Source organism: Danio aesculapii, chromosome 3, assembly GCF_903798145.1.
Source record: "Danio aesculapii chromosome 3, fDanAes4.1, whole genome shotgun sequence".
In the NCBI taxonomy this organism is placed as follows: Eukaryota; Metazoa; Chordata; class Actinopteri; order Cypriniformes; family Danionidae; genus Danio; species Danio aesculapii.
In genome coordinates, this window is record NC_079437.1 from 29236456 (window position 1) to 29263557 (window position 27102).

A 27102-nucleotide genomic window follows, 5' to 3' on the forward strand; every position below is an offset into this window, starting at 1 on the left:
TTATTTTTTATAAATTTATTCATTTTCTTTTCAGCTCAGTCACTTTATTAATCCGGGGTCTCCACAGCGGAATGAACCGCCAGCTTATCCAGCACATGTTTTACGCAACGGATGCCCTTCCAGCCGCAACCCATCTCTGGGAAACAATCATACACACTCATTCACTCATACACTATGGACAATTTAGCCTACCCAATTCACCTGAACTGCATGTCTTTGGACTGTGGGGGAAACATGCAAACTCCACACAGAAACGCCAACTGACCCAGCCAAGGCTCGAACCAGCGACCTTCTTGCTGTGAGGCGACAACACTACCGACTGCGCCACTCTATTTATTAACATTTAAATGTTGATTCAGCAAGAAAGAATTAAATTGTTTACAAATGACATTAACAGGTTTTACTTTATTAAAAATAAACTATTTTAAATAAATGTTGTTCTTTTAAAAAAGTAAGTCATCAGCGAATCCTAAAAATTTAAACACAGTTGCACAACTGTTTTTAATAAACAGTTAATAAACAGTTAATACACTTATTATCAGTTGGATAAAAAGAAATGTTTCAAGTCCCCATAAATATTCTAAACTAAAAATCAGTATTAATCGCTCTTACATAATCCAAAAATTGAATAATAGTCCACAATATTAGTTTTCACTGTAATTTTGATCAAGTAAAATCAGCTTTGATGCTAAAACAACACACTGACCTCAAACTTTTGAAATAAACTTCACATAAACCTTTAAAGGTTAAAAATGCACTGGTTCTCTGCTGTTTTCCAATAGAAATAAAAGTCAAAGGATTCCTTTTTCAAGATTGAATAACGTTGTGAGAAAACTCATGTTGTGTTTATTCATTCATTCATTTACTTTCGGCTTAGTCCCTTTATTTTATCAGGGGTCGCCACAGTGAAATGAATTGCCAACTTATCCAGCAAATGTTTTACGCAGCGGATGCCCTTCCAGCCACAAACCAGTACTGGGAAACACCCATACACGCTCATTCATGTTGTGTTTAATAAGAAATAAATACTGGCCTATTTGTTGACAATGAAATGAAAGTGCTAGTTATAACACCAATCCTTAACCTCGGGTGTTAAAATATAAAAGATTTCTCGAAAGTTCAACACGAAAGGCCTTCAAACCACTTCAAATGAACTAACAACAAATCCAAATCTTCGAGCACAAATGGTGCCATTTCCTGACAATAAGCCCCAGAGACTCCTGTAGATGAACACGCTGCTAAATGTTCCTTCAATAGTTACACCTTTCATGTGTGTCTGTACATGATTTCCCTTTTGTTGTACCTGTCTGTATAAAGACTCTTTGCTGGCGAGCTCGTTCTCCAGTTTGTCTTTGATGTCATGGAGAGAGGTTGCCTCCCTCTGGGCACTGAGGTACCTGCACACAAAAAACACACATACATGCTGAAGATCTGTACATCAAAACTGCAGCTCCATCTGTGCCTCTCCAAAGTGTGGTCCAGCACATCCACGTTGAAACATATAATGACAAATGTTTCTGTCTAAAACTGTCAATTTAAATTGTATGTAAATGCAAATTCTGCACATCAAATAGCATTTTTTTCATTACCCAAATCATCATCTTCTCAGAAATTGTATATATTATTATTTATATAGTAGAATATAGCATAATATTTATATAGTATTAATGTAAAAATCAATGTGACCACAAAACTAGTTATAAGGATGCTTTTTTAAATTGAGATTTGTACATGATCTGAAAGCCAAGTAAGTAAGCTTTCCATTGACATATGATTAGATACGATAGACACAACTATTTGATAATATGCGATCTGAGGGTGCAAAAATGTCTAAATGCTGGGAAAATGACCTTTAAGGACATCCAGATTAAGTTTTTAGCAGTGCATATCACTAAACCTTAAGTATTGATATATTAATGGAAGGAAATGTACAGAATGTCTTCATTGAACAAGATCTTTACATAATATTCTAATTAATTTTGGCATAAACATTTAATTGACTCATACTATTTTTTGGCGTTTACCACAAATCCTCGAGGATTGAGGATCCTAATACTAAAAAGTATAAGCCAAAAACTCCTTTACACTACTAACCATTAGCTAAGTGTGAACTCTTGAATTGGTTTTCTTTACAAGCATACTAAAGCATGTATGACGCATGTGGTCTTGACAACCCAGGCCACTTATTATTTGAGGACATAAACACTCAGACTTTATTTTCAGTGTTGATCTAAGATTCATTTCAGTATTTTTCTTCCATTTTATGTAAGATACGCTATTGCCATATAATGCACAAGTAGAATCTCACAGTGGAAAATAAAATAAAATAAAATAAAATAAAATAAAATAAAATAAAATAAAATAAAATAAAATAAAATAAAATAAAATAAAATAAAGGCGACGCAGTGGCGCAGTAGGTAGAGCTGTCACCTCACAGCAAGAAGGTCGCTGGTTTGAGCCTTAGCTAGGTCAGTTGGCGTTTCTGTGTGGAGTTTGCATGTTCTCCCTGCGTTCCCTTGTGTTTCCTCCGGGTGCTCCGGTTTCCCCCACAGTCCAAAGACATGTGGTACAGGTGAATTGAGTAGGCTAAATTGTCCATAGTGTATGAGTGTGAATGAGTGTGTGTGGATGTTTCACAGAGATGGGTTGCGGCTGGAAGGACATGCGCTGCGTAGAAAAACGTGCTGGATAAGTTGGTGGTTCATTCTGCTGTGGTGATCCCTGAGTAATAAAGGGACAAAGCCGAAAAGAAAATGAATGAATGAAATGATGAAAATAAAACAAAATAAAAGGGGTGGCACAGTGGCTCAATGGTTAGCACTGTGGCCTCAAAGCAAGAAGGTTGCTGGTTCGAGTTTCAGCTGAGCCAGTTGGGATTTCTGTGTGGAGTTTGCATGTTCTCCCCGTGTTGGTGTAGGTTTCCTCTGGGTGTTCCTGTTTCCCCCGCAGTCCAAAGACATGTGGTTTAAGTGAATTGGATGACCTTTATTGGCCATAGTGCACTCTGAGATATAAAGGTACAAGAGCTGCACTGGGGCACCTGAAGTACCTGAAGGGTCCATAATGGTACCTCAAAGGTACTTTTTAGGTACATTTGGGCACTAATATGCACCTCTGAGGTACCACTGTGGACTCTTTGGGTACAAATATGTATCTTTCGAAAAGGTACCGCCCCAGTGACAGCTCCTGTACCTTTATTTCTCAGAGTGTGTATGAGCGTATGAGTGTATGTGAGAGTGTATGGGTGTTTCACAGTAATGGGTTGTGGATGGAAGGGCATCTGCTGTGTAAAACATATGCTGGATAAGTTGGAGGTTCATTCCGCTGTGGCAACCCCTGATAAATAAGGGACTAAGCCGAACAAAAATTAATAAAAAAATTAAATTAAATATCCTGTCTATTTTTAGTTTATTGATAAGTTGAGAAAAACAAAACATTTTTTCATAGAGTTCATAGGGTTTTCATAGGGTTCCAAAAATGTCATTTTTCTTAAACAAATTCTGTTCAATTGAATAAGTTTCATGATTTTTAGACAACTGTACACTATGTCTGACTAGTAAAATTTATTTTAACTACAATAATGGAGTCCTGAAAAAAATGGAAGAAAACAATGAAATAGATTTTATATAATAGGGCTCTAAAATCAATCATGATCTACTAAGGCAAACTCACAGATTTATTTTATTTATTTTTTTGCTGTGCATCAAGGAATTAATTCAATAACATTTAGTCAATCCATCATATTTTAAGCACTAAAGATTACCTGCGCTCTAAGGTGGTGATTCTTTCTTCCATGTCCTCTCTTTGACACAGCGCCTGTGGTTGAGGGTGTGGACAAATTTGAGTTTAGCAAAAAGTGTCAAAAAGAATGAAAGACAACAGCATATATTTAACTTACAGAAGAAATACAAACACAAATTAAACCATCACAATTAGACCATTCAGTTACATTATTAGGGTTGGGCATCTGTCTAGACAGCAGTTCTGCAGTAACTGTTTACTTCAAATGCCGCTGACTATGAACAGTTATTGCGAAACCAAAAAGATTTATGAGGTGATGAAAGATATATGTTGTGAAAACAACAACAACAAAAGAAAAAAGGACCCTAATTTTTCAGGTATAAAGGGGGTAGTTCACTCAAAAATGATCATGGTCATCATTTACTCTTGTTCAAACCTTTAGGAGATGCTTTCTTCTGTTGACACAAAAGCAGAAATTTTGAAAAATGCTAGAAATGTGTAACCATTGATTTCCATTGTGTTTGTTTTTCCCACTATGAAAGTTGATGGTTAGAGGTTTTTAGCTTTCTTCAATATATATATATATATATATATATATATATATATATATATATATATATATATATATATATATATATATATATATATATGTGTTCAACAGAATAATAAAAATCATAAAGGTTTGGTATCACTTGAGGGTGAGTAAATAGTGAGTTTTCATTTATTTATTTAATACATTTTTGGGTGAACTATCCATTTAAGACTGTACTTCATGACATACAGCAGCCACAAATATCAGCTCAAGGCATCCAACTTAAAAATAAAGCCAAGCCAACACGGTAGCCACCAGCAATTCCGTAAGTCGGGGACATGAAATTAGCACCGCTGCCAAGTTGGCAAGCCAGTGTGTATGGTGTGCTTCTATTAACCAGAAAATTAGACTTCTTCCATGAGGAATGTCAGATAGACAGCTGATTATTTTGTTGGCAGTTTGATTGATTTTGGCTCAGGCTGACAGGCACACCCATCAACAACTAGAGCACTTTACTGGCAATTAATCACTGCGCTGTGGCAGGAAACCCTTCTAGATGGGAAGGGAGGAGGGACCATGTTTGCATGACATGGGTCTCTGGATGTTGTTTCGAAGTGCTCTCGATGAGAAGTTAACTTCTGACCCACCTCTTTCACGTCCCTCTGCAGCTTCTGATTGGCCTCCTCAGATTTAGCTAATTCCCTCCTGGCGGTGGTGAGCTGCTCCTCGATCTCTCCAACCTGCGTATAAAAGACTCAGACGTTAGAATGTGCGCACGAACACATGCAAACACACAAACCAGCCAATGAAACTTGGATGGGTTCCAGTTGGATGAGTTCTCCCTCTGTCGTTTCATGCTTTGTTTTTTTTTACTTTGACAATATTGCGCACATCCACCAGGGGGCAGCAGAATATGCCACCGTCTTTTCCTCAGCATCTCCTCTGATCCTCTATCTCTATGGTAACCATAGGAATGCCAGGCAAACTGGAAGCTTCTCAGTTGAAAATGTGTCAGTGCTCAGAGTGTGTCATACTGTAGGTCTTCTTCTCCCACCCGTCTGTCCCGTATTTCCTTTCTATGTCTCTGAACATTATATGTGCAGCACACACTAAGAAGCTCTGGTTCTGACTGACTACTAAAGCAGCATCCTAATTATTATGGAAGCTTGTCAGTCAATGATTTGAAACTCCCTACAAGCAAGACTTCTGCATAAGACACATTTCATCTTCATGTTTTTTTATATGTCAAAAGAGTTTAAATGTTCTGAAATGTAATAAGAATAGTACATGTTACTGTTGCGGGACTATTATATAAAAGAAATACAGGATGATGACTGGAACAACCAGCTTGTTCAGATTTTCATTCAGACATACAAGAAAAGTATGACTAAAACAATTTCTAAATTATATAGAGCAGTTATTCTGTTTCCCAACCCTGTTCCTGAAGGCACACCAACAGTACACATTTTCAAGCTCTCCCTAATCAAACACACCTGAATCAACTCATCAGAAGATTAGAAGAGACTCTAAAACCTGAAGTTAATGGGTCAGATAAGGGAGACATTCAAAATATGTACTGTTGGTGTGCCTCCAGGAACCGGGTTGGGAAACACTGTTCTAGAGGACTCTCAACAGACTAAGATTAAAATGGGAAAATGAAGTAGGCATTATTCTGAATCAAGACCAATGGTTAAAATATGTGCTGTCCCACACACCTCAATAAGCTCATGAATGTTTTTGTTGGAAAAACTGAATTAGATTTTTTATTACACCAAAAATTAAATCATTACAATCGGAGACTACTCATCCTTGTTGGAGGAACTGTGGGGTAAAAGAGGCACATCATATATATATTCTGGCAGTGCTCAAGAATAAACAGTTTTTGGGAAATGGTGCACTCCACCATCAATGATATTTTGGATCTTCATATTTCTAGATCATTTGAAGTACTTTATCTGGGAGATACTCCTATTAAGCTTAAAAAGGAAGATAGATATCTATTTAAGATAATTTTGGCAACAAGTAAAAAAGCTATAACCCGGAAATGGTATAAAGAAGACCCACCAACTAAAGATAGATGGTTCAAAAATTTAGCAGAAGTTGAGGAAATGGAAAAAATTACACATGCACTTTGATTACAATTAGAAATCTTCAAAAAGAAATGGAGTAAATGGCTGGCTTTCTCCACAACCACAGAAAAAATATTTATAATTGAACATTTACATAATTCTAGAGGTTATGCATCATTATGAAAATATGTTTGGCAACCTTTTATTATATTTTATACTTATTTTATTTATTTGTTTTGTTATTTATTTATGAGGTTAATTTAAGATTTTTATATATGTATGTATATGGATATACATGTGTGGAATGGATGTATTTGCCTATATATGTATATATGTATGTATGTATATTTATGTATATATGTATTATTATTTTTTATTATTATTATTTTATTATTTTTTTATTCTTTGTTTTGTTCCCACTGGTTATGTTCCTAAAAAATCAATAATAAAAAAGTTTTTTTTAAGTAATAGTAATAGTACATATATTTTAGTTTTTTGTAAGAAATGTATTTTTATAGTAGCAAAACAGAGCCAGACTTCTACATATATGAAATAAATGCTTAACTTTGTGTTAATTATATAATAATAATAATAATAATAATAATAATAATAATAATAATAATAATAATAATAATAATAATAATAATAATAATAATAATAATAATAATACATTTTATTTAAAGGCGCCTTTCTAGCAACTCAAGGACATCTTTCAATAAAACAAGAGCAATGAAACAGCAAGAGAAATAATATAAAAGTATACACAACAATAGTGCATGTACAATTTAGTATTAAAAGCCATCTTAAATAAGGGGATTTTGAGTCTTGTTTTGAATCATTTAAGGGAGTCAATGTTTCTGATGGCAGGTGGTAGTGAGTTCCAAAGCCGGGGAGCAGAGCGGCTGAATGCTCTATTGCCCATGGACGATAGATGAGCAGAGGGAACAGACAAGTGGAGGGAGGAAGAAGATCTCAGGGTGCGAGAGGGAACAGCAACATGGATAAGCGGCAGACAACTATGGAGGGGTGAGATTGTGGATGGCTTTGAATGTTAACAGTGAAATTTTAAAATCAATTCAAAAATGAACTGGTAACCAGTGAAGCTGCTGCAGGACAGGAGTGATGTGATGAGAAGAAGGTTCTGGTGATGATACAGGCAGCTGAGTTCTGGACCAACTGAAGCTTACGGAGGGATTTGTGAGTGAAACTAAAGAGAAGGGAGTTGCAGTAATCTAAACGAGATGTGACAAGGCTATGGACAAGAACAGCAGTGGCATGGGGGGTAAGAGAAGGGCGGAGTTGGTTTATGTTGCGTTGGTGGAAGTAAGCAGACCAGGTGATGTTATTGATGTGAGAATCAAATGATAGGGTGCTATCAAGGATGACACCCAGACTCTTGACCTGTTTAGAGGGATAAATGGAACAGTCGTCAATAGAAAGATAAAAGCTGTCAGTTTTGGAGAGTGTTGATTTGGTACCAACAAACAAAACCTCAGTTTTTGCACTATTTAATAATAGTCTAAATGTGTGGGTCTGCAGATGCTTTTATGTTTTTTGTAGCATTGATAATGCATCAGATAATTATTTATAAGGAGAAATGCTTATATAGCAGAAAATCAGCATATTAATCTGATTTCTGAAGGATTGTATGACGTGGCAGCATCATGCTGTGGGGATGTTTTTCAGCAGCAGGAACTGGAAGACTAGACAGGATAGAGGGAAAGATGAATGCAGCAATGTACAGACATCCTGAATGAAAACCTGCTTCAGAGTGCTCTTGACCTCAGACTGGGTCGACGGTTCATCTTCCAGCAGGACAATGACCCAAAGTACACAGCCAAAATATCAATAGAGTTGCTTCACAACAACTCGGTGAATGTCCTTGAGTGGCCCAGCCAGAGCCCAGAGCTAAATCCTATTGAACATCTCTGGAGAGATCTGAAAATGGCAGTACACCGTCACTTCCCATCTAACCTGATTGAGAGATACAGCAAAGAGGAATGGGCACAAATTCCCAAAGACAGGTGTGCCAAGCTTGTGGCATCATATTCAAAAAGACTGTAATTGCTGCCAAAGGTGCATCAAGTATTGAGCAAAGGCTGTGAATACTTATGTACATGTGATTTTTCAGGGTTTTTTTTTTTTTATAAATTTGCAACAATTTCAAAAACTCTTTTTTCACATTGTCATTATGGGGTATTGTTAGTAGAATTTTGAGGAAAATAATTAATTTAATTCATTTTGGAATAAGACATGTGAAATGTGGAAAAAGTGAAGCTCTATGAATACTTTCCGGATGCACTGTATACCTAATCATAAGCCTAAACTTAACATAATGGTAAATGTATTCCTCAATTGTGATTGGCTGATTGGAATGTTGTTCCAGGATCAACATAGATGTTAATCCAGCGACATGTCCTGCTTGTTGAAATCAGGTTAGTGGTCATAAATTGGAACGGAATTATTTTTGCACCAGTGTGCTACTTTTTTCTTTTACTTCAACTAATCGCTTTTATGGACTTGCACACAAATTGCATTGCGATCTTTTTCTGAAATATCCCTCCAGTGGAAATATTTTGAAGTCAATAAATGGCTCTATTGATGCTAAAGAGCAAAGATGCATCAACAGACAAAACAATTACAAAATACTGAAATTCTGCAGCCTGTAATCTACCAAATAATCATTTTGTTCATTCACTCATATTTTCTCACAAAAGTGCATTTAAAAAATATCTTTTCAAAATTTTGCTTGTAAAAATCCTGGTAATATTAAAAGAAAGTTAAATGACAGTGTGTTGGGGCAAGTTTTACAAAAGTACATTTTGGCATTGCAACTTGTGCGAGGTATAATTTGGATCAGGCGGGATGTTAAAAAGTCTTTAAATGTCTTACATTTCAAAAACTAAATATCAGGCCTTAAAAAGTCTTAAATTCATTGAAATATTCACTTGTTTTTTTGAAACATTTATGTTGAGAAGAAATTTGTACGAATACAACTAGGGTTTGCTTGTTTTGACACATTTAAAATACGTGACTCAGAAATAAGTTGTTTGTTTTTTAAAATCTTTTTACTTCTTACTTAAAGATCCTTTGCATTTAGCCCTGTATACATCTGAAATTTAATTCATAATTGTCTTATAAAGCTCTTTAAAAAGTCTTCAAATTGACTTGGGGAAACCATGTGAATAAAATTTGGTTTCTTTATGAATCAGCTAATCTTGTCAGCAGCTATGAGTCCTTACGATGCGTCCTCTTTAGGCAGCAGTGCAACACTCACCTGTCTGCACATGAGCGCCAGTCTTTCTTTTAACTGTGAAAGCTCTGCTCTCTGTCTCTCTATCTCTCCCTCTCTCTGTCTGTCAATCTCGCCATCATCCAAGATGGAGGACGGGCCATTAGGGAGCCGCTGTGTGAAAAACAGAGGGACATGAGGGAAAAAAACAGTGAAAACATTCGAAACAAGATTCAAAATAGTTGTGACTCACCTCCTTTCCATTGTCCAAACCCCGCTCTCTCCTTTTAATCTGATCCCGTAAAGACAGTACCTGAGCATAACGAACAAATCTAAGCATGCAAGACTGACATGCCACATGCTTAGAAAAAAATGTGGTACAAAAAAATATGATGTTCACCTCATTCGTAGATGATTCAAGCTCTTCTTCTAGAACAGCAACTCTCTCTAAAGCCACACGCAATCTCTCACGAACCTAAGGGGGAAAAATACAATAGACTATGAATCCACAGGAAGAGCTTGACTAAAAAACATGCCCCCTTTGAAGAGATAAAGTTATTGTCTAGATATCGGGTTTATCAATATGAATTGTTTCTGTCATGAAATTTTGAGTTTTCAAAGTCACAATTATTACTTTAAAGGGTCATGAAACCCCCCCTCTTTTAGTTCAAGTCTACCTTTAGTTCAAGCCTATGCTTCATGATGGACGTGGCTGGCAGAGCAGGAAAAAAAGAGGGGCTTTTGTCAGTTGGCTCAAGATAAAAAAAAAAAAATCTGATACAAAACGTGAGGGGACCATGAATTTATAGTCTACAAAGTTAAAATGCAAAGAAATAAACAGTAATTTAATGCTGTGACATCTATAATAGGCTATTCATAATTTCATATAATATATAACCACAATTTGTTAAATCATTATAAAGATAATCATGTTTATATTTACGCTATAAATGAGGAGGACTTCTCTCCTCCTGAATCCCTGGGTCTGAATGCAGACAACATAGATAGCAGTACAGCAGGTCTCTTGCCTTGCCTATTCCAACCACTCAACCTGCTGGTAATCTGGAGGATTTTATGTGCGAACACGGCAGCTATGTGTCTGAATGGTAACAAACCCAACTGATAAAAGATAAAGTCTGCAATTCTCCAATTATTGTACCACTCTAGCGACAAAAATGCTTACTGCATACAAACAGGTTGGCCATTTCGGCCCTGACAGCATTGCGTAGAAAGACATGCAAAAACGCTGTGGATCATGGAAACAAACACACACAGACTTCATGAACGCCTAAATACTATGTGTCATGCACGGTCTCACAGCTTGGCAGATCTGTGGTCATCAGAAAGCACATGCAGTCATGAATAATTAAGAAGCAGGGTCTTCTCATAGGATAAGAAAACTCAGCTATGAATAATAATGAGAAACTGACGCATCATCACTTCACAGATTCGCGCTACGTCACCGATTACATTTTAAACCTGGAAAATGAAATTAGCTGACGAAAGCTCAACATTTTCCAGTTTTCCACACAATTAAAGGTGACAGGTGCTAATGGTGTCGTAATTAAAGTTAAAATCTAAAAAAAAGTACTCCAGGGTGTCTTGAAGAATTATTAATCAAACTGTATGATCGTTGCAACACTTATAAGCATGCAATTGCAAACTGTTTTTATAATATTAAGAAAATAAAGTCTAAGAAATACAGCCATTATTGTGAGATAGCTTCCCAGTGGACACTTTGATGTCAAAACGTCAAAAATATAAATTCATTTGATGTCATAAACATCAAGGTGTCCACTGTGAAGCTATCTCACGTGACGTCAAAAACACGTTGAAAATTTAAATCAATTTAATGTCAAAACCTTGACGTCTATTTGACGTCCACACACTGATGCCCTTCTGACCAATAAAATAACGGCACAAAAAGTATTATAATATAAGAAAAATGTATCTGATCCAATTTCAAATGACAAAAATTTTGTATCCCTACAATACATGTTAACTATAATGATGTCTAAATGACATAAAATTGACAATGGCATCAAAAACATGTCAAAAATCGATTACAAGACTGTTCTGTATTTGATTCTTCACACTGACCGTTTTGACATCAAGGTAGTCAATTTGCATCAAATCGATAATCATTTTCACATTTTTTGATGTCGCAATTCTGAAAAAAATTTATTTGAGAGCTTAAAAACTTGCAATTGTGAGAAATAAAAGTCGCAATTTAAAGGAATTGGTACCATAACCTTAGTACTATGGGAAATGGTCAGTGAACATGCTATTGAAAGAAAAATTGCAACTGTAAGAAAAAACTCAGAAGTAAACTCTGGCTTGTTAATGTTTAATTACAACTTAATTGTGAGATACATTAGCCGTTATGTGAAATACAGCGACAACTGATAAAACATCTTAATTTGAGCAATCTCAGTGTTACACGTGTTCATTCTCATAATCTCCTGCTTCACTGATAGCTATGCCTTAACACAGAATTAATAGGTTGTGCTTTTTGCCTCACGGTCACCTAAAAAAAAATTAACTCATTTTGCAGCCGGATATATAAGGGCTTAACAGATTTTCTTCTTTGCCCTCACACAAAGCTACTGTACGGCTTTAGAAGACTTTAAATACAGTGGATGAGTCATGTGACATTTTCATGGAGCTTTTGGTCAGTTTTGGAGCACTTGAGCCAGTGTGTTTTCATTATGAGCAGAACTGGCAGTGACAACAGAAACCAAGCAAGCAGCTGTGATCGCAAAAATACACATATTTGGACTCATTTGATCAACATGAGAGTGCGACAGGACAGGGCTGCTGACCTTCTCATCCAGGGCTTTGTGGTGTTCAAAGAGGGACTTGAGGGCCTTGAGCACCTCAACCTCACTGGACACTCCAGCAGGAGACTGAGCCTGTCTCTTCACCACAGTCATCCTCAGAGAACGCTCATGACGGGACACCAGACACTCCAGATGCTCCAGCAGGAGCTACCAACATGAGAAACAAACAGAAGAGGAACATTTAAATGTAAGAGACTTGAGGACTAGTTAGCAACCATTTTATTCTGAGTGAACATTTCCTAGGGTTACTTGTTATATATGGTTTAGGTGCATGATACACAAATCTGATAGCTGGTCATCATCAACGCACTTTGGTCAGCTTTATTTCTGACATGTGTTAAAAAAAATTGTAAATAAATAAACAAATATTTTATTTATGAAGCACTTTTCATTTTAAGGAAAATTTCAACATGCTCCAAAAGGAACATGGTAAAATAAAAAATATAAAACAGACTAAATTAAAATCAGCTACCAGCTAGAATTTACACATAAACACAAAAATAAAACGTAAACAATTTCTTAAAAAGTATGTTTTTAGACCCATTTTAAAACCAGCAGATGTTTTGTGGAGCCCTGAAATGATTTTAAAAGTAAAACATTCAAGACCGATAAGACAGAAGGTTGTTGCAGTTTTATGTCTTCTATCCTGATCGTTTCAAGCCATCTAGTATAAAAAAGTGATCAACATTCATATTGAAAATGGTAATGCTAGTATATCTGCAGTCCTTCATTTGTTCTCCCTTCTAGAAAGGCAAATAAACATTAGAGGTTCCCCTTATACTGCTAACTGGCCCTGGATTGTGGCTTTTGCTGTGTTCCAAGGATAACTTTTAGCCAAAACAGGTCAGGCCCATGAACTACTGTTTAACATTCTTGAATCTGACAGATTTTTGATGTTTCTGAAAGTTCTAAGGACGTAAATGCTGCATTTATTTAATGATAAATACAGTTAAAAAGTAATATTGTTAAATACCACAAATTACTTTTTTATTAATATTTTACAAGATCTTTAACAAGTACAACAACAACAATGGTTCACACTAAAATGTTTAATTTCTTTATTTTATAACAGCTTACCTTTACATTACTATAAGTGTTATCAGTAAACTGAAAATTTTGTCTTGGAAATATGTAAATATTCAGTATATTAAGTAGTGCAAATGTTCTCAACATTTAGCATATCAAATCAGCATATCATAATCATTTCTATATCACGTGTCACTGAAGACAGTGAATATAACTGAAAATTCATTTGTACGTTCACTTCAAAATCTTCAAGGTCATTCTGGTATTTCTGACATTCTGTTTTTATAAATACCATGGATTAGGCGGTATTATACACAACTGATTTTCATGTTTTATATATATATATATATATATATATATATATATATATATATATATATATATATATATATATATATATATATATATATATATATATATATATATATATATATACACACAGTACACAGCTGAAGGCAAAATTATCAGCCCTTCTGTGAATTTTATTATTTCACAAGTGATAGTTTAACTTAACTTAAATTTTCACAATATTTCCTATAATAATACATTTTTAAAAGCAATTTTGAAAGGCAATTTTTAAGGTCAACATTATTAGCCCCCTTAAGTAATATATATTTTTTTCCGACTGATTACAAAATAACCCACTGTTATCTGATAACTTATCTAATTAACGTAATTACCTAGTAAACCTAATTAACCTAGTTGTGCCTTTAAATGGCACTTTAAGCTGAATACTAGTGCCTACCTAGTTAATACCTTGCAAAATAATTACTTAAATATTACATACTGTCATAATGGCAAAGACAAAAGTAATTAGTTACTGGAAATTAGTCATTAAAACTATTATGTTTAAAAATGTGTTGAAAAAAATTCCAGCACTTGGAAAATCATTTTAAAAGAATTAAATGTTTCACTGGAGGGCTAATCAATTTAACTTAAACTGTATATACACATATGCTATACCCTACCTGACAAAAGTCTACTCACCTATCCAAGTTTTAGGAACAACAAATAATAACTTGACTTCTAGTTGATCATTTGGTATCAGAAGTGGCTTATTATACCATAAGAACATATGATCATGCCTTGATTTTAAATTAATTAATTAGGACAGTAAGGTCTGACTTTGTTTAGACAAAAATCCTGACACTTAACAGAAATAATGTTCAGTATAGAATATAAAGTCATGGTGCAGTGAAAAAATAATTAGTATTGTGTATGACTCCCATGAGCTTGGAGGACTGCAGCCATACATCTCTACAATGACTCAAATAACATATTAATAAAGTCATCTGGAATGGCAAAGATAGCGTTCTTGCAGGACTCCCAGAGTTCATCAAGATTCTTTGGATTAATCTACAATGCCTCCTGCTTCGTCTTACCCCAGACATGCTCAATAATGTTCATGTCTGGTGACTGGGCTGGCCAATCTTGGAGCGGCTTGACCTTCTTTGCTTTCAGGAACTTTGATGTGGAGATTGAAGTATGAGAAGGAGCGCTATCCTGCTGAAGAATTTGCCCTCTCCTGTGGTTTGTAATGTAATGGGCAACACGAATGTCTTGATACCTCAGGCTGTTGATGTTGCCATCCACTCTGCAGATCTCTCACATGCCTCCATACTGAATGTAACCCCAAACCATGATTTTTCCTTCACCAAACTTGAATGATTTCGGTGAGAATCTTGGGTCCATGTGGGCCCATTGGGACGCAGTTCAACAGATGATTCATCAGAAAAATCTACCTTCTGTCACTTTTTCCCAAATGATCAACTAGAAATCTATTATTCTATTATCAGTCTTACAACTGGCATCGACTACAATTCTTTTGTCAGGTAGTGTATACTGTATGTGATATGTGACATTTGTCCCACTTAATCAACAAGAGCCACCCTAAACAAACAAACAGGGAAGGGATATAAAGAGGTTATGATGTCTGTTTCACACGCACAGATTATGGTTATGGAGTTACTGACCCGTGTGTTGTTCCTCTCCGCCTTGAGCTCAGCAATCTCCTCTTCTCTCTCCAGCAGCTGCTCCCGACATACATTCAGCTCTTTGGTCAACACCGCAAACTCCTGCTCACACACACACAAAACACACACACAAGAGAAAATTAGCTCTGTTCTGATCTTTACAGGCTCCTAACAATCAACATAAATGAACCAGAGAGTGTGTGTATCCAGTGCTGTGGTCAGCGGGACATGTATTTACAGATCAGTTCAACCACATGTAAACACACAATGTGGAAATTAACACATAGAGCATACTGTATACATAGATGTGTCCAGCGTGTAGTCTGGGCTGCAGCTAGATAGACACTCTGCCCACTGATCACCCACTGACCGTCTGAGACACACTGCATGCACAACTGAGAAGCACTTTCTGGATCTGGCAAGCTGTAATCTGATTGGCTGACTTCATACTATTATGTCAGCTGTAGGAGTACATACTCGTTAATACCCTTTACTAACTTAAAACCCTTTAATTATTTAAATGAAGCTGAAATGAAACCAATGTTAATATTAAATAATAATAATTGAATCATATAAGTTGAAGCTGAAATACTAAAATTTATAAATAAATATAAATTTCAACTAAAAAATACAATGGGTTAAAAGATGGATAGGTTTTTTTCTTCAATAAAAATGACAATCATGCATTTTTATCATCTTTTACAGAAGACTTACAATGTGATGATTTAAAATTATACATCATTTAATTTAAAATACTTTGAGCATAGTTGTGTCCCAAATGACACACTATACACTATGCACTTATACACTATACATTCTTCTGTGTTATATGTGTTTAGAGTTTAGAGTCCTCCAAAATGGAACACTAGTGTTTCCCAGGCAACATTTAATGGTTGTCAAATTCATTCATTTATTTATTTATTTTCCTTCGGCTTAGTCTCTATTTCAGAGGTCGCCACAGCGGAATGAACCGCCAACTATTCCAGCTTTTTTTTTACGCATCGGACGCCCTTCTAGCCGCAACCCAGTACTGGAAAACAACCTCATTCATAAGCACACTCATACACTACGGCCAGTTTAGTTTATTCAATTCACCTATACCGCATGTCTTTGGATTTAGAAATTAAACCAAATGGTTGGCTTTGTCTATATTTTACCCAAATTTGGGTTGAAACAGCCCAGCTATTACACTATAAAAAGAAACATAATAAAAAGTCATGATTTTTCTGTTACTTTAACTTAATATAGAAAATTCATACGGTTTCATCTTATATTTGAAAGTTAAATTGGTTCACCTTAAAAATATAAGTGAGAAACATATTGTTTTTACAGGATAAAAGGAAGTAGAAACCAAACCATTAACACTACCCCACACCTCATCTCATTTAAAGTCTTTTTTTCCATGTACAACACATTCAATGGATTGAAAAAACATTTCACAGTGGAGCCACATTGTTGAGAACAGATACCAGCCAGATGATGTCAACTAGACACATTCACAACCATTGTACAGTATACAGCATTAACCACACAACATTTGAACCACACTAAAATCAAATTATCAGATTTCAGCAAACTTCAGAGCTATTCATTGATTTAATTATCTTCGGATGTAATCCAGATGTAAACAAATATTATTCTCCCAACAATAGCTATTATTTTACTTCAGCATTCAATCAGAATCATCAATATTACAGAACCAAAAAAATTAATACAATTGAATTAATGTAAACCCTGTTAAAGTCAGTTAATATAGAGTATTTACAAACTAGCAGCTTAATTATAATTACAGCAGAAATACAAGAGTATATCCCATAGCCTATTTGGATTATCTTCAAGTTAGCTTTGAGATTCACTCCTAAAAACTGTTTATTAAATACTATTTTATTAAATAGCTTTTAATCTATAAATATATTAAACCCAATTAATATAATCTCCCACCCTTGGTGTTAAGACCTTAATAATCATCAAAAAAAAGGTATTTATGTATATAATAAAAATGACCATCAGGAAGACAATGTTATGCATATACTAAATTATTACATATTTTTAAGATGGGTTCCATTTGTTTGAGTACCCTGGATGTTTTGTTGCAGTTTATGAACTTTTATTAAAGTCCACATTATGTGTGTAAGCTATAATTGGTGAATGGGACGGATTGGGTTGTGTCTCTACCACTTTTTGCCAAAATCAATTCCGTCCCCAGCACTTTTGGAAAGCCATTAAAAAAAAAACAGGCACAAAAGTTCTTCACAAATCACGACTGAATGTGTTAAATGCGCTGATTTAAAAAAAAAAACTGAATTACTGACACTGGACTGTTTGAGCTTAGAGTCATTTTATCAGTCATCTGAGGCTGTTGATTTGTTACTGAAGTAACACAGGCTGGCATCATAAATGGCCCAAATGTTTGGTTTGGTACAACCGATCCTTGCTCGTGTGCTTGTGAGACTGAATCGGATTACTTTTATTGCTTTTGTGTGAACAGATGACAAAGTCCACATTCTGAACACTCCAATGAGCAACTCTCGGGTGTAAGGTCTTCATAGCACCATGTTGTGTAAGATGACATATGGCCTCACATGGCTGCCACTGCGAGCCTAAAGCCACACCATCTTTTTCTAGCTGCCTATACTGTATGTGATTGGGCACCTTCAAGAATCACAAAGGACAGTTTCCTTTGTCTGAAGTAGACAAAATCACCATACGGAAAAAAAAATTGATTGGTGACTATAAAAATGCTACAGCAAAATCAAAGAACAGTAGGTTTTCTTAATGTACAACTAATTAATCTGGAATATAATATCAATTTCAGTAAAATCTGTTTTTGAAAGGGGAAAACAGCAAGTCTTTGATGATGTGTGTTGCTGTTATATTGTTTTGTTTTTGTTTTTGAATGTTAGATGACAGCATCTATATTTAAATATTTATTTCAGTTACTGAAAAAGCTAGTTGTGATAAACTTTAGCCCCCTTATACTTGATATTAAGATTTGTTTTTGTCAATCAGAAGTGGCTGACAGTAGCTTTGTTTCCATCAACCCCTTTTGTAATGCATATTTTAAAATATTGCATAAAATGCTTAATGGAAACAAACAAATGTGCATAAATTTAAAAAATGAACATTAAAAACTGAGGGGTTTTAAGCATAAACTACAATGGAAACACATTTAGTGAATAAAGTGCAACATGTGCATCAAAAAATCATGTATACAGCAATAATGGACAAACCAGTGGAGAGACCACATTGTAAAATATCCGAAATGCTGTTTTGGCCATTCTAAAATTGCCTAAGCCTTAGCCCTTAGCCAAAGTCCATCATCAAAGTGGTTTTATTACTTCCCAGAAGTGTTTTTGCACTCTCAAAGAGCAGTCTCATACCTCCAAAAGCCACTGTGCACTCATTGAATTTCGTCTTCGTCTTCTGAGGTGCAAGTCATTTATTATACAAATAAAAATTCACACAGTGGCTTCTTCTACCACAGCAAATCCCATTTTTCTTATTAATATTTAGCACTAGTTTATGGGGAAGTGATGATTTTGAATAGAAACTGATTTTTCTCAAATGCTATATTCGTGTGCAATTGGCATGTTTGGATGGAAAGCTGCTGAATGAATACAGGTATGAACAGTCTTAAATGTTTTGATCTAGTCTACTATAAGCCACCTCTAGAGGTCTTGTGGTCAAATGTGTTCAAAATGCCACAAAAGACCACCTATGCATCTGCCTATTGACCTGCTGTGAGAAAAGCTAGAACAAGGTATTCGTACTTTACTGCACATGAACACACAGATTGCAATCAGTATTGTAGTTACCATCCACATCTGTTCATCACATTGAAAGTGTTCACAGAATGATGCAGAGCATGACAAAACAGAAGGGAAGGGTCTCAACAGTATCCAAATATGTTTACAAAAGACACATTTAAATACCAGGTGCCCATGTCAGGTAGTAAGAAACAAATTTACAAAGTAAAAAGTAAGTTGGTATATTAATGGGAGAGAAATATAAATTATGCTCTCTCAAGTCATCCTAGATGTTTTTGCCTTTTTTCTTTCAGATGAACACAATGAGAGTTATTTAGTTATTAAGAAGTTATTCAGATGAACACAATAGTAGATGGAATTTGATTGAATTTTATTGAATTATTTTATTTTAGCATTGAAGAGGCGTTCACCATCCCAGTATTACTTTTATGATGTATAAATATGCTATTTCATGCTTCAAAAACTTAGACACTATCCACTGCTATTACAAAGCTGGGAAGATAAATAATGTGTGGAAAAAAGCATGCCTGAATATGAAGATCAATAACTTTTAATATAGTTCATCTGAAAATGAAAATTTACTCACTCTATACTCTCACACACATGGTGAGACTCTTTTTTTCTGTTGTCACAAAATAAGATAATTTGAAAAATGTTGAAGAATTGTAAAAAAAACAGTAGCCACTGACATCCATGGAAAGGAAAACAAATAGAATCTAATGGCTACTTGTTTCCAACATTCTCAAAGAAACTCAAACAGGTTTGGATATTAAGATAGATTTTTTTTTAATTACTCCATAATTTATTCGCTGACCATCTGTGTATTTGATATTGTGCAACTGACAAATACGACTTATGGGGAAGACAGATAGACACATGTACACAGCAGTGTCAGAGCACACAGTAAAAAACAATGGGTTCCTCACAATTTCTACATGATGTCCCAACAAAATTTTTTTTTTTAACTTAACGGAGAGGACATTTCTAAACATAGTAGTTTTAATAACTCATTTCTAGTAACTGGTTTATTTTATCTTTGCCATGAGACACATCAAGACACTTCTATACAGCTTAAAGTGACATTTAAAGGCTTAACTAGGTTAACTAGGCAGGTTAGGGTAATTAGGCAAGTTATTGTATAATGATGGTATGTTCTGTAGACTAGATTTAAAAAAGAAAAAGAAATTCAAAGGGGGGCTAATAATTCTGATTTCAACTGTACTATACAATGTTATATAGTAACACCAAGCTATAACTAGTTTTCATGTTCATTGTAATTTTCTGTGATAAACATAGTGTGATAAGTAGGGCTGGGTGATATGGCAAAAATGCAATCTCGATAATTATTTTCCAAACTGAATGATAACGATATACATTTCAATATAGGTTGCTGCTTCCAGATTTGAAAGAGTATCCCAACAATGACTGAAGCCACAAAAATAAGAGGGTTTATTAAATGGCAAAACATATTTCAGTCAAAGTCAAAGTAACATATTTGACATTGTGCAACAAAGTAACATATTTTCGGCCAATAAATTTCAGTGGCGGAAAATTTGGTGCATCTCTTATATCAACGCAATTTTAGATTCCCATTGTTGCACATTTCTACTGTGTGATTGGCTCTTAGATCAATATAGAGTTTAAAAAAGTCCAGAGCTTATCATTGTTATTGACATAAATTTTATCACGATTCGATATAATATCATTAATCGGCCCAGCCTTAGTGATAAGTGGCTCCCACAAGATGCTTCTATTGCCAGAACATCTACAATGACTGCATTTTACGTCATGTGTCATACATCGTAAATGTCAGTCGCGCATTTGGTCAAAGATGGATTCATGTGCATTTGGAAACTTCATAAAAAAGGCATTATTCAACACCATTATACAGAATGGAAGAACCAGGAAACATTGTAAAACTACTCCGACTGTGTTCGTCTGACAGAAATGAATCATAAACACAGAGTAAGGCTTGAGGATGAATAAACGATCATTATCAGTTTTGGGTGAACTACTCCTTTAAGCTAAAAGTGAATCAAATCCTAGCTCAATAGCTCAATCAAGTCAGCAGCTCTTTAGACATAAACAAAAGACCAACGTTTACTAAGTAATCGCATTTTCTCTGCGAAGAAGCAAATCAAACCCCGATCAAAAGGCCTTTACCAATTCTCCACCAATCACGTCGCATGTACCTTACGAACTCAAATCGGTTGTTGCTAGATCGGATACGTTTGCGGCCTGAAATTAATGAGAATTATTTCTATCATTTATTAAATTTCCCATTTATTGTATTTTATTAACGCCTACCCCTACCCCAACCCTAAACCCAACCATCACAGTAACAGAAAAAAAAACGTTATACAGAGTATTATTCATGTTATCTATTAAATTACCCAATAAAATCTATTTTTAACGCCTACCCCCATACCAACCCTAAACCCAACCATCACAGTACTGTAAAAATAGTAATTATTTTTTTACAGTGTCATAAAAAATGCTGCTATATTAATGTGCATATCGCATATCCGACCGGCCGCAAATCCGATCTAGACTTTACCACTCAAATCAGCCAATCACATTTCTCTTCCAGCATGCGTTTGCTAGGTCATGTCTCCAACCAGTCTATATCTGCCTCACTTTCTGCCAACAAGCAAAAATAGGGGACAGAAGAAGCTGGAGCAAGGAGGAGGAGAGGAAAGGAGGAGAAGGAGGAGTGGGGGGCTAAGCTTAGGAGTGGTATAGTGGTACACAGATGGTAACTCAGTGGGCCCATAGGACTTTGGCATTCTGGAAATGTACCTTGCTGAGATTGGACTAGAATTATGTTTGGCACAAGTATGCCAAACACAATTGCGTGATAATGTCCTGCCTTATTTCTCTTCCTCATTCAAGTTCCTGCTACGCTTCCACGAACACAAAAGACCCCAACAATGGCTACGCATCCTCTTTTCCAGCTTTTGTCTCTTCCTTGTTTCGCTTTCCTCCCATATACGCCCAGTGCTGATGTCCTGAACTCTACTTAATGTATCTGAATGCGTGTGCTCATTTCACAGTGTTTGCATGCGTGTGTGAGTGAGTGAGAAAGAGAGACAGGTATTGATTCTCCTCCTCTCTGTGGCCTCCTAAATATCCAGTCATTCTCTTAGAAAATGGGTCTCCGTGATACCTATTATTTCAAGCCACATGTCGCTAGTAGTCAGTTCCAGAATGTTTCTAGTGCCACAGACATTTATCTTTAATTAGCATACATAGGATACTATACAAAAGCGATACATCAATACCTAATTCACATGAACAAAATCGAATTCATAAATATATGCAAATATGTTGACAAATTGCTTAGTGTTCTTCCGTTTAATAATTTATTGTTGATTCTGCATCTGTAAACTGTCACACGAATGTGGGTCGACTTGAAAATGTGGTTGTTCTGACAGGCTTTGATTCACAAATACAATTATATGAGCACATTCTCTTCAGACTGCAAAAATTATGTCTTTAATTAGTATTTTTGTCTTCTAAACATTGTTAAACCAATATATGTTTACTTTATGATACAATTTAAATGTCAAAACACCTTCTCATTCTAAATTCCAACACAAACGTAACAAAAATAAGAAACAACGTCTTCAATTTTTGCTGAAAACCGGAAAGATGCTTGGTAATGGGTTGAGAAATGTAAGGTAATAATATTTATACATTCTCCGAAACGAAAGTACTGATGAAGAAAAGTATTTTTAGCAGTGCAGTCAATCATAACACGGCTGTGTTCAACTTCGTGACTCAAGTAGTATCATGTTGTGTCTCTTGAGTATAATGTGCATTTATGGAAGAGAAGTAAAGCTGTAGTGAAATGAAAAATACTTGTATAACAATGCAACCATTTCCTAAAAAATCCCCATTTTAAATGAAGGACAACAAGTATTTATCTTCTACATCAGGAATGGGCAAACTTGGTCCTTGAGGGCCGGTGTTCTGCAGAGTTTTGCTCCAACACTAATCAAACATGCTAATCAGCGCCTTCAAGATCACTAGAAAAAGCTTTGGGCAGTTGTGTTTGGTTATGGTTGGATTGAGTTTGCTCATCTCTATATAGGCGGTAGGGATGCAAGATATTGTAAAAATGTGACATTGTAATATTCGTTTTTCTGCGATAAATGTTGCGATATAAATATAATTTCACTGGATGATTTAAATAGTGCTATTTAAAAAGATTTCGTTAAATTAGATAAAAAATTTGAGCAAAAATGAATGTTAGATAAGCAGTCCTTTATGGTTTTCTGGGGAGTCTGATGCTGCGTTCACACCAGACGGCGGATGAACTGTCAAGCGCAAGTGATTTACATGTTAAGTCAATGCAAACGCGAATAGACATCCTGCGATGTGATTCGAGCGAATGAGGTGGCGCGATGACGCAATTTGCGCGCATGAAGTGGCATGAGTTAAGTGTTTTGCACATTTGACGCTTAACGCGCATATCGTAACTACACGCTGTTTTTCAGCCTTCATAAAGCGCATGAAGCACAGCTACTCTCTTAATAAAATCCATGTTAGCCATTTAACAAGAGGCTAGAGTCACCGGGCAGACAAAAGCCCCGCCCATGATGCGAATCCACATCTATTGAGAAGTGAATTTGACGTGCGAATGAAGTGAGTAAACTCAAAATGTTCACGCGTCTATTTACACGCGAATAACGTGATTATTCGTGTTTGCCGCGTCTGGTGTGAACACAGCATAACAATATTCAAGTACAAAAATTACGTAAAATAACACGGTCATCATCACTGTAGAAATTATTTTATACAATAACGTGAAAATGAAATATAATGATATGTTTATCTTTTAATCTAATAAATAATCAAATTCTGTGATGTAATTATTGTGGATACACACATTGTGATATCAATATATTGTTCAGCCCTACTAGGCTGTCTAGAGGGTTTGGGATATTAGGAGCAACTCCTTAAATCTGGTAACATACAATGTAGATTTCTTACAAATTAAAGTAGTTGTCACTATATGGGTCAAAGATGAAAAGGCACCAAACAATACAGCTTGTTTTAAAAAATTTGCCTACATCAGAAGGCATAACAATAATTGGTAACACTATATTTTGATGGTCCATTTGAGTATTAGTAAACTGTCTGCCAATACTGTTAAATGTCTGTTGATGCTGCTCCTTCAACAGACATTTAACTGACTATAAGAAAATTTGCAAGTACATGTTAACTTACACTAACCATAACCCTTAACCCCAACCTAACAGTCTACTTATCATCTATTGAGAATTAGTTGGCATGTAGATGCATAGTAATGTGACCCAATTGTTTACACCCCAAAAAATGTAGATCGTAAAACATAAAAGATTACAATGCAGCCCTTATACTAAGTGATCTTTTATAAACTAATTTCAGGAGGAGCATGCGCAGATGTTTCAACAATTCTAACACATCATTGACAATCATTCTATTATCCAATCAGCATTAGACCAAACCCTCATAAATACCAAACTAGTCCTACCTACATTATCTCACGACTTCAGCATCCCTCCACCACCATGACACCTCACCTCTAAAACACTATCTACCTAGGGAGAGTGATCTGGGGCCAGGCTAGACACTACACGTGGAACCCAACCTCTCTTCCTTTCCCGACAAGGGGAATAACATGAGTTGGGGTGTCTTTTCCGAGCTCAGAGCCCTCTCCCTGGACAGCATGCCAAATATTCTTTATTCTTCAAACATCTGTAAGTGCGAACTCGTAAATTGACGTTAAATTTTTTTATACTATTCAACTATCCTTCAATCTACATTTTTAAAATTTCAAATATAATACAATTTAGTACAATCTCTTATTCTTTCGTATATTTTAATATCGACAGCTTCATATTTTTACCCATTCTTTGACTTTTGGACCCCAAGAAATGTTTATTGAAAAACTACGTATGATATGGCAAACAGGTAGAAAGAATGACAATAGGTCATAAGCAATTTAAATGACCAACCTGATCATATTTGTTGGTTTTTAATGTTTTCACTGTGTAACTCCAAGCTTTACATAGTAACTCTTTCATAAAACACGTACTGCAGAGAAGAGATGTTTCCTTTTAGTTGAGATTATAGGGATGGATTTTACTCAGACTTAAATGTGCCATGCAATAAAGCAACAATAACTCTAGAGTCTGAAGAAAAGGGCCGAGGATAGACTTTGACACCTTTTTGCCCTCTTTACTGAACTTTCCTTTTCCTCTGGTATTGATAAATACTCAGGTGTGACTGGTAACAAGGTTTTGTATACTATCTTATACTATAATTTTTGGTTAAATCCCTACAGATGACAAATCTTTAAGTCACTGGTTAACTTTAACAATACAACCATTCATTGCTCTCCTAGGGTTTTTAAAGAGAAGATCAAAATGTCTTGGCCATTGTCGTAAGTCTGTATCCAGACCGGCCTGTAGTGAAGAGCTCTCAAACTCACTATGTATAATTTGGATTTCCATCTATACTCTTAGATTTATCTTTGAGTAATTGATGTTGTGCATTTACTTCTGAATTGGCTTTTATTGTTTGAATCTGTACATGATACACCTGTCTCTGGAAAATAAATGTTAACCTTTTTGATTAATTCTAGAGTCCACATTCATTGTATCCAGTAGATTATGTGGAATCTGTGCTTATTTGATCATTCATATTAGCAAGTTGTATGGAAATGACTAAATTAACTACTCGTTTAGTATGGGTGAGCAGGAGGCAACCAGACTATTTAAGTATTAGTTAACCCTACATCCTCTGACTAACTTCAGAGTTTTGAGGTAATGTCTGTGAGAAGAAACGCAATCCCGAGGCGTGGAACTCTAAGCGGCGTTTTGGTCCCTAATGAACGTACAATTAAGAATATCAGACCCAATAAAATTTCAAAACTATAAATTGATTCATGAACGACAAAAGTGACCCATTCCTAATTAGAAATACAGTCTAAATTTGACAGTCACTTAAAGTTGGAGTCAGATTGAACTCGGAGTTAAAAACAAATATAAATAAATTCTAATAAATAACAAAACTCTTTTCAGAAGCACTAAAAAGACACGAATTTAACCTTTGACCATTCCGTCGTTGGGCTGATAGAGTGGAATCTTACAAGATGATAATGAAGATTTTACAAATGCAGATTCAACGATCTGCTTGTGAATATAAAAGCATGACATTTTTGTGAATGTGAAGTAGAGTTTTTTGTGAATTGCTATTCAAGATTATGTATTTAATTTTATTTTAATACTTTTCTGACCATACAATGGCAACACAGAATCTATTTATGCATAGTCCAAGCTCACGTAAAGCTTCTATAATGTCATTAAAGTATTCAAACTCATCCTTTGACAAAATCTCTCAAATCAAACAGCACTGCCAAAGGATTACACTATTCAATAATCAAAAGTAGCATTCCGACATGTAAAACAGGTCACAGAATTGCTGATAACCAGATCATCTCAAAAAGATACGTAGAATGCCTTGAAATAGATCACAGACAAAACAGTTCAAGACCCAATGCAAAAAAAAGAGACCAGAACAGCCCACAGCTAGCCTGAAAGATACAGATTAGCTTGAATGTAAGCCAAATCAGACAGGTATAAATGTAGACTGCTGACTTCAGACAAAGGGAAAAAATACAAAGCAGCAAGGCTTAGTTCTGACCATCTCTTTCTGGATTATTTTCATGCGTCTGTATGTGACATCATCACTTCTCTGGCTCATCCTTCCTGAAGACGAGCTTCATCTCAATGACCTGTTTTCCCATACAGACTATTCAGTGCAAGACATCCTTAAAGGAACATTCTATGCCACAAACAAGTTGAAGGATAAGTCTGACAATTTTCAACCAGCTTTGTACTGTTTAAATATTGGTGGTATGTGTGAATAAATGA

General features: G+C 35.4%; 1 protein-coding gene across 2 annotated transcripts in view; it reads right to left on the reverse strand.

The window, feature by feature from the left end:
* The window catches only part of ppfia3 (PTPRF interacting protein alpha 3), an 82871-nt gene that overhangs the window by 48428 nt on the left and 7341 nt on the right, over window positions 1-27102 (reverse strand). The window contains exons 3-10 of one of the 2 annotated variants that reach the window (XM_056453583.1): window positions 15414-15515; window positions 12397-12561; window positions 9975-10049; window positions 9828-9887; window positions 9620-9748; window positions 4921-5013; window positions 3764-3816; window positions 1304-1397 (exon numbers count right to left, since the gene is read on the reverse strand). In XM_056453583.1, coding sequence (XP_056309558.1) covers window positions 1304-1397; window positions 3764-3816; window positions 4921-5013; window positions 9620-9748; window positions 9828-9887; window positions 9975-10049; window positions 12397-12561; window positions 15414-15515 — 771 coding nt within the window. The remainder of the gene's footprint in view (window positions 1-1303; window positions 1398-3763; window positions 3817-4920; window positions 5014-9619; window positions 9749-9827; window positions 9888-9974; window positions 10050-12396; window positions 12562-15413; window positions 15516-27102) is intronic. The other variant, XM_056453584.1, reaches the window with a different exon arrangement.